Source organism: Belonocnema kinseyi, chromosome 9 (assembly GCF_010883055.1).
Source record: "Belonocnema kinseyi isolate 2016_QV_RU_SX_M_011 chromosome 9, B_treatae_v1, whole genome shotgun sequence".
Taxonomy (NCBI): Eukaryota; Metazoa; Arthropoda; class Insecta; order Hymenoptera; family Cynipidae; genus Belonocnema; species Belonocnema kinseyi.
This window is the reverse complement of record NC_046665.1, coordinates 120,313,930-120,323,032: the sequence shown is the minus strand read 5'-3', so window position 1 is coordinate 120,323,032 and position 9,103 is coordinate 120,313,930. Positions and strand designations below refer to the sequence as shown.

Below are 9,103 nucleotides of genomic sequence, written 5' to 3'. Positions count from 1 at the left end.
GGGAATTTGGATTTAAAATGTATTTTCAGTAGGTGAAAAAGGGGATTATTTATTTAAAAGGTAGTTTCCGAAGGTGGAAAATGGGATTTTTTTATTTTAAAGATAGTTTCCGAAGGTGGAAAATGGGATTTTTTTATTTTAAAGGTAGTTTCAGAAGGTGGAAAAGGGAACTGTGAGTCGTAAAGTGAGTCGGCACTGGTAAAAAAGGGGATTTTGGAGTTTAAAAGTAGTCTCGGGAAGTGGAAAAGAGGATTTTCTTATATTTTGAGAGTATTCTCAGGAGGTACAAAAGAAAATTTAGGATTTAAAATGTATTTGGAGAAGGTGGAAAAGGGGATTTAAAAAATTTTAAAAGTAGTTTCAGAAGGTGGAAAAGGGAATGTTTAATTTTAACAAGAGTCTGAGAGGATGGAAAAGGGGACTGTGGGTCGTAAAGTGAGTCGGTACTGGTAAAAAAGGGAATTTTGGAGTTTAAAGTAGTCTCGGGAGGTGGGAAAGAGGATTTTCTTATGTTTTAAGAGTATTCTCAGGAAGTAAAAAAGGGAATTTTTAATTTAAAATGTATTTTCAGAAGGTGGAAAAGGGGATTTTTTTATTTTGAAGGTAGTTTCAGAAGGTAGGAAAGGGGATTTTTAATTTCAACAAGAGTCTGAGAGGATAGAAAAGGGGACTGTGGGTCGTAAAGAAAAACGTTACTGGTAAAAAAGGGGACTTCGGAGCTTAAAAGTAGTCTCGGGAAGTGGAAAAGGTGATTTTATATTTAAAATGTATTTTCAGAAGGTTAAAAAGGGGATTATTGATTTAAAACGTAGTTTCAGAAGGTGGGAAAAGGAATTTTTAATTTCAACAGGAGTCTGAGTGGATGGAAAAGGGGACTGTGGATCGTAAAGTGAGTCAGCACTAGTAAAAAAGGGGATTTTGGGGTATAAAAGTAGTCTAGGGAGGTGGAAAAGGGGATTTTCTTATATTTTAAGAGTATTCTCAGGAAGTAGAAAAGGGAATCTTGGATTTAAAATATATTTTCAGATGGTGGAAAAGGGGATTTTTTAATTTTAAAGGTAGTTTCAGAAGGTGGAAAAGGAAATTTTTAATCTGAACAATAGTCTGAGAGGATGGAAAAGGGGACTGTGGGTCGTGAAGTGAGTCGGCACTGGTAAAAACGGGGATTTTTTATTTTAAAAGTAGTCTCGGGAGGTGGAAAAGGGGATTTTCTTATATTTAAAGAGTATTCTCAGGAGGTAGAAAAGGGAATTTAGATTTAAAATGTATTTTCAGAAGGTGGAAAAGGGGATTTTTTTATTTTTAAGGTAGTTTCAGAATGTGGACAAGTGAATTTTTAATTTCTACAAAAATGAGAGAATGGAAAAGGGAACTGTGGGTCGTAAAATGAGTCGGCACTGGTAAAAAAGGGATTTTGGAGTTTAAAATTAGTCTCAGGAGGTAGAAAAGGGAATTTCGGATTTAAAATGTATTTTCAGAAGGTTGAAAAGGGGATTTTTTAAATTTTAAATGTAGTTTCAGAAGGTGGAAAAGGGAATTTTTTTATTTTAGAGGTAGTCTCAGAAGGTGGAAAAGGGTGTTTTTATATTTATTTTAAAAGTAGTCTGAGAAAGTGTAAAAGGGGATTTTGAATTTTAAAAGTATACTCAGGAGAGGAAAATGGGATTTTTTTAGTTTAAAAGTAGTCGCAGGAGGTGGAAAGGCGGATTTCGGATTCAAAAAGGAGCCTGAGAGTTTGGAAAAGCGAACTTTGTGTTTTAAAATGAGTGTGCTGGTACAAAAGAAAATTTTGGATTTTAAAAGTAGTATCAGATGGTGAAAGTATGATTGTGATGAAAAAGAGGATTTTGGATTTAAAAATTAGTCCCTTAAGGAGGAAAGGGATTGTATGGAAAAGGGGATCCAAAAGCGCCCTTTTGAAAAAAAAATTTTTTATAAGTTCAAAACAGAAACAGATTTAATAAACAATAAAAAAAAATTTTGTTTAAATTTTAAAAGCAAAATAACATTTTGTTATTCATAAAGATTAATTGTGGCCTCAAGTGACAGGATCGAGGAAGGCGATCGATAACGAATTAACGATACGACATAAACCGGAAGCGTTTCGAATTCGAATAACGCAAATGAATCCGTCGCGTTCGTAGTGGACTGCGGCTTCCAGCGGCAGAGATTTACTGATTTAACTCAGTACTCACTTCACTTCACTCGAGTTCCTGCGGCGTTTCTGGATAGGAGCCTGGCCGGTTTGCCGGCTCGTATCGTATCGCTCCACTTTTACTGGGTTGGCTTAACTCCTCTTTTCGTCCTCGTCGCACCTGCACGACTTTACGACCAACACTTGCACTCGCAAGGTGCAAAAGTAAAAGCTACGCGCACCCTTCCGCGCGCAGCCCCGCCCTGCCACCCTGCGTTCCTCATTTGCGCCCTCTTTTCGCCTCCACAACAGCATCCGCTCTTCCTCACCTTCCAGACCAACAATCAACAGGGCTGCCACAGAACGATGTACTTGAAAAAAGTGGAAAAAGTGACTAATCTAAGGGGCCGTTCTTAAATTACGTAACGGATTATAGGCCCTCTCAACCCCCCCCCCCCCTATCGCTGTACTTAATTTTTCGTTTCCAGAAATGTTTTGCTGGTTAGGGACCGTATACTTAAAATACGCGACAGCTAAACGGGGGGGGGGGGGGGGGGGGGGGGGGGTTGAGTGATTTTGTTACAATTTGTTACGTTAGGCGGGAGGGGGTCCTTCACTCATGTACGTAATTTTTGCAAATTCGCAAAAACTTTCTAATGAAAATTATGTTTTTAGTTATAAATTTTAGTATTTTGTTGAAAACCTTTTGTTGTGTTGAAAATTGAATTTTAATCTATTTGGATGAAAATTCAACTCTTTTTTTTATTTATCTTTTTTATTAAAAAATTTATCTGTTTTAGAAGAATTTTCATCTTTCTTGGATAACAATGCAAGAGTTTGGTTGAAAATTCAACAATTATATTGAAAAGTCATACTTTTTGGTTAAAAATTATGTTTTGTTGAAAATTTAATTATTTCAAAAAAATTTTGCTTTGCTCAAATTTAATATTAGTGTTGAAAAGAGAATTGAAATTTTTTCTGGATGAAAATTCAACTATTTTGTTGAAATTTTTTTTTCGATTGAAAATTCTTGAATAAAAATGCTATTATTTGGTAGAAAATACATCTTTTTTGTTTCAATTCATCCTTTTTGGTTGAAAAAATCTGTCTTTTTGCATTGAAAATTTTTTCTTTTTTTTTCGTAGAAACTTATTTTTTGTTTAAAAAGAAATCATATTTTGACCTTTAAAAGTTAACTGGAATGTTAGTTTTTATGAAAATGCATCTACTTGAAAAAAAATTTAATAAAAATTCATCTGTTTTGAGAGAAATTAAAATTGTTAGGAATAAAAATACAAATAATTAATAGAGAATCCTACAATTTTGTTAAATCGTCAGCCTTTTTGGTTAAAAATTCATCTTTTTGGATTGAAAATAAATTTTTTTTCGGAGGAACTTTTTTTTTAAATTCTTCTTTTAATTGTGAAATGTCAAGTGATGTATTCAACCTCACGAAAATTTCAGAAAAATTCATAATTTGTTGATTAATTTTATGAATTTTTTAAAAAATTTAATAAACAAATGCATTATTTGGGCATTTGTCGACGAAAGAACTCATTTTTTTCAATGTGAGTCGTTTTAATTGGAAACTTTTCAATAATTTCAGTAACATTCATAATTAGTTAATTAATTTTATGTTTTTGTTAAACAAATTTGATTAAAAAATGCATTATTCGGGCAATTGCCGGCATACAAACTCGCCCTTTTTTCAAAGTCACTGCTTCTGTCATGACCGAATAATGCATTTTTTAATTAAATTTGTTTTAAGAAAACATAAAATTATTCAACTAATTAGGAATGTTACTGAAATTATCGAAAAGTTCTCAATTAAAAAGACTGAAATTTAAAAAAAAAACGAGTTTTTCCTTCGACAAATGCCCAAATAATGCATTCGTTTATTAAATTTGTTTACAAAATCATAAAATTTATTAACAAATTATGAATTATTCTGAAATTATCATGAGATTTCTAATTTTAAAAAATTGACATAGAAAAAAAAAACGAATTTTTCTGGCAACAAATGCCCAAATAATGCATTTGTTTATTAAATTTGTTTAAAAAATCATGAAATTTATCCACAAATTTTGAATTTTTCTAAAATTATCAAAAGATTTCTAATTTTTAAAAATTGACACAGAAAAAAATGAATTTTTCTGACGACAACTGCTTGAATAATGCATTTGTTTATTAAATTTGTTTAAAATATTAACAAGAATAGTTTGAAGAGAATATTTTTTCATTACAATATTGTTACCATTTGAATTTCTTGCAATGTATGTAACTTAAAAAAAATTTTAAATTATTGAAAATGATAGAAAACACATTTTGAACAAATAATTTGTTTATAAAAATTTTGTTTGATTATTTTATTATGGTGGAATATCTTTATATAATGTAAATCTATGAAATGTCGGCGATGAAAGCAATTTTCCTTTTATTAACGATCGCCGGGAAAGTCAAATAGAAAAAAGGGTAATTTTTTTCATTATATTTATTTATTTATAAAAAAATGGAAAAACTAAATTAAAAAGCAGGATCTACAACTTCCTTTGATCTCATCTGATGGTCATTTACTATCCCGATGATGATAAAATTTAATTTCAAATTTTTGAATTTTCGAAAAAATAGTCAAGCTCACAACCAAAAAAGGAATTTTTAAATAATTGAAACAAACTTTTAACAAAGTAGAACATCTTTCAGCCAAGTAGTTAAATTATCAACTGAACAAGATACATTTTTAACAAAATATGGAATAGTTAAATTTTGAGTTAAAAAACGACTAATTTAAAAAATATTATATGCTATTGAAAAATTTTATCAAGCTAATTTGTGAATCTTGTTAAAATCTATTAAAAAAGATTTAAACCTACAGATCTCTTAAAAGAAAAAATAACAAATTTATTAAAATGATCCAACTTTATGAATTTTTGTTTAATAAAAAAATTTCATGAGAATAATTTCGAAATACATATATTTTATATCTAGTAAAAATTTAGACTGATACTTCCTAACCTATTAAAAAATAGTTTTTTCCTATTTTTGAAAATTTTGAAAATTTTGAAAAGCATATGACTTGTTTAATTTTTATCGAAATTAAAAATTTCATCAGGATAATTTGCAAGTATTTTTTCCATGTACCAGAAAATTTGACAAAAATTTTTTTAAAGTCATAACGACTTTTTTTCTTCATATTTCGAAAAAGCTCTAACTTTTTGAATTTTTGTCTCATCAGAAAAAGTAACTGCGATTTTTTATAAAAATATTTTATATCCGGTGAAGAATTAAAATGAAATTTCCTAATCTACCAAAAATGTTTTTTTCTATTTTTCTCGACATTTTCAAAATTTTCAAAAGTATATAACTTTTCTAATATTAATCGAAATTGAGTATTTTATTTTTATTATTTGCAAGTATTCTACAAATTTATCAGAAACTATGACAAAAAATGAGCGTGGCTAAAACATTTAGTATACAGACAGATATACAGACAGACATACATACAGACATACATACATAATTACAGGTATACAGACATACATACAGACATACCTGTCGACAGACAAACATACATACGGACATTTAGATAGACATACAGACATACAGACATACAGACATACAGACATACAGACATACAGACATACAGACATACAGACATACATACATACAGACATACAGACATACAGACATACAGACGTACAGACATACAGACGTACAGGCATACAGACATACAGACATACAGACATACAGACATACAGACATACAGACATACATACAGACATACAGACATACAGACATACATACATACAGACATACAGACATACAGACATACATACATACAGACATGTATATAGACAGACATATGGGCATACATAAAGGCATACATACAGGCATGCAGGCAGACATACAGATAGGCATACATACGTACATGAAAACAGGCATACAGACAGGCATACAGACATAAACCGACAAAATTTTTTTATTTTCGGACTCTGTGAGTGCCGAAACGTAAATATCCGTAAAAAACAATAGATCGAAAATATGAACGATTACATTACACTTTGATGAATGAAAATTTATAAAAAATAAGAATTTTCAACAAAAAACCAGAAAATACAAATATTCAAGAAATTTGATCCAAAAATTTCCATTTTTAATTTTAAAAATTTCAAATTTTTACCAAAAGTGATGAATTTTCAATAAAAAGATTATTTTCAACCAAATAGTTAAATTTTAAGTAAAAATATAATTTTTAGCCAAAAATATCAACTATCTACAAAAAAACAAAAATTTTCAACAAAATGCATAAATTTGGAACAAAATAGTCAAAGATACTAAAAAAAAAAAAATCAATTTAAAATAAAACAGAGCATATGAAAATTCTTAGCTTAAAAATCAACTTTCTGAAAAATAGTTTAATTTTCAGCCGAATATATTAATTTCCAACTAGAATGATTAATCTTCAACAGTGATAAAAATATTTTTTAACAAAATAGTAAAATCGCTCTCCGACTGAAAAGTTGAAAAAACTTTAAAAATTTAGAAAAATTCGCGACTTTCTACCTTTATTCTAAAAGAAAATTGATATAAACAAATTGTTGTTAAAAAGTTGTTATTTTTAAGAGGAAACTGTTTAGACACTTAATTTATTAATAAACAATCATCCAGATTAACCAGTGCCATAATATTGCTTCAAATTGTTGCGAAAGCCTTATCTATTTTTATTAACATAATTTGTTGTTCATAATTTCTTTTTCTAAATTGTTTATAACAATTGATATAAATAATGACCCTCAATTACAAGAATTGTCTTAAATTTTTTTATTAATCCTTGACACATAAATAAAATTTTCACTCTCTTGATATTTTTTCGTACGGCGCACCATTATTTATTTATGGCCTTATAAACAATGTATTTTTTATAAACATACCCTCCCATAAAAGCAACAAATTATAAGTTATTAGCGATTGCCTTTTTCATATTCTTAATTGTAACATAAAGAATGAAATTATCTTGGGTTACATTTTCGATATCTGACCCTTATTGTTTATAACTATTATTATTCACAAAAAAGCTGAATTAAGGAAATCAAGTGTTACTTTATTATTTTATTAATCTATGGCACAGAAGAAAACTGTTCACATTCATGATATTTTTTCCTACGACCAACCATTATTTATTTATGGCCTTATAAACAATGTATTTTTTATAAAAATAACCTCCCATAAATAATTTTTTTTTAAATACTTGTTTAGAGCTTGAAAAAATGTGATGGAAAAGTATGGGGGCCTGTAGATAATTATCCAACGAAGAATTTCATCTAACAGAAATATGGGTTTGACACCCCTAACACACCCCCACGAGTACCTGAAAACTACCCTTAAAATAAAAAATGTGAATTCTTCATGAAATCGACCTTTTGAGCACTGTATTCTCGTATTTTCATTTAAAATTATAACTATTGTTCTAGTGGAATATTTATTATAATTGGATAATTAATTATTAATTAGTTGAATAAATGGAAATTGTTTGGATTTTTTTTATTTGCCCCCCCCCCTTAAAATTATTACTATTAGTTTAGTGGAATATTTAATAACATTGTTTTTTAATTAACAATTGTTTAAACAAATTCAATTTGTTTAAATAATTTAAAAAAATAGGTTTTTTCCTAAAAATTATCAATATTTGTCTAATGGAATATTTATCAGTAATAATTTATCTAATAATAGTAAATTTATTAGTTATATTTAAGTAATGATTTTTGTTTTAAAAAATATTTCAAAAAAATAAAACTAATTAAACAACGTAGATAAATATTCCACTAGACCAATAGTAATATTTTTTAAAGAAAGAAACGAATTTTCGAAAAAAAAATTTAAACAAATTCCATTTGTTTAAATAATAAACAGATAATGAACCAATGATCATAAATATTCTAATAGGCTAATAGTAGTGTTTTTCAGAGGGAGAAATGATTATTCGAGAAAAAAAATATTTAAAAATATTTAATTTGTTTAAATAATAAACAATTAATTAACCAATGATAATAAATATTCCCTAGACCAATATTAATCATTTCAAGTAAAAAAGACGAGAATACAGTGTTCAAAATGTCTATTTCATGAAGAATTTACATTTTTGGTTTAAAGGGTAGTTTTCAAGAACGCGTGGGGGTGTTTCAGGGGGGTAAAATCCATAAGTCTCATAGATAAAATTCTTCGATGGATAATTATCTACAGGCCCCCACACTTTCCCGTCACATTTGCTCAAATCCTAAAAAATTAATCTAAAAAATTATTCTACAGTGTAAAATAGGGTGGCTCAAAAATGCTTTTTTCAGAGGGCAACGATCCCCCCAATTTCATTCCAAATCCGAAAAAAGAAATTCGTTATTTTTTTTCGATTTTAATTTTGCATTTTCAAATTATTCTAAAAAAATCAATAAAAACTTGAAAAAAAATAGGGAATTCCTTCCTTTGATTTCGAATAGAAGGGGGGGGGGGGGGGGGGGGGGGGGGGGCGTTGCCCTCTAGCATGCAAAAAAAATTTGCTATGCATTTTCTGACCACCCTAGTGTACTAGTTTTATATGTTTCTAAATTATAGATTCTGAGGTAACAATGCGCAAATATGACAATTTAAAAAAAAATCATTTGTTTATAACGCTGTAGTGTTAGTGGCTACCGGATTAAATTGCTTTTGGATTCTTATTGGATAGAATAATTGTAATTAATTTGAACTTTTAATTTCGGCAAAAAGATCTGGAATATTTCTTGTTAGGAAACATAATTATGTATCGTTAACTTGGACGAGCTTCTCAAATCGTAACTAGCAGTTATTTTAACGAGAACTGCAGCAGCTCACGCGTTTGCAGCAACAGACTGGTTGCAGTGCATACGACGTGCGGCACACGGAAATATCGCAAATGCAGTCGGTGCCCGGCTAAACGGTCTCGTGTTTATTTTCATCTGA

General features: G+C 29.2%; 1 protein-coding gene across 1 annotated transcript in view; it reads left to right on the top strand.

The window, feature by feature from the left end:
• Positions 1 to 2,551, top strand: part of LOC117180724 — a 7,069-nt gene extending 4,518 nt beyond the window's left edge. The window contains exon 2 of the mRNA XM_033373211.1: positions 2,101 to 2,551. Coding sequence (XP_033229102.1) covers positions 2,101 to 2,551 — 451 coding nt within the window. The remainder of the gene's footprint in view (positions 1 to 2,100) is intronic.
• The last annotated feature ends 6,552 nt before the right edge of the window (positions 2,552 to 9,103 follow it).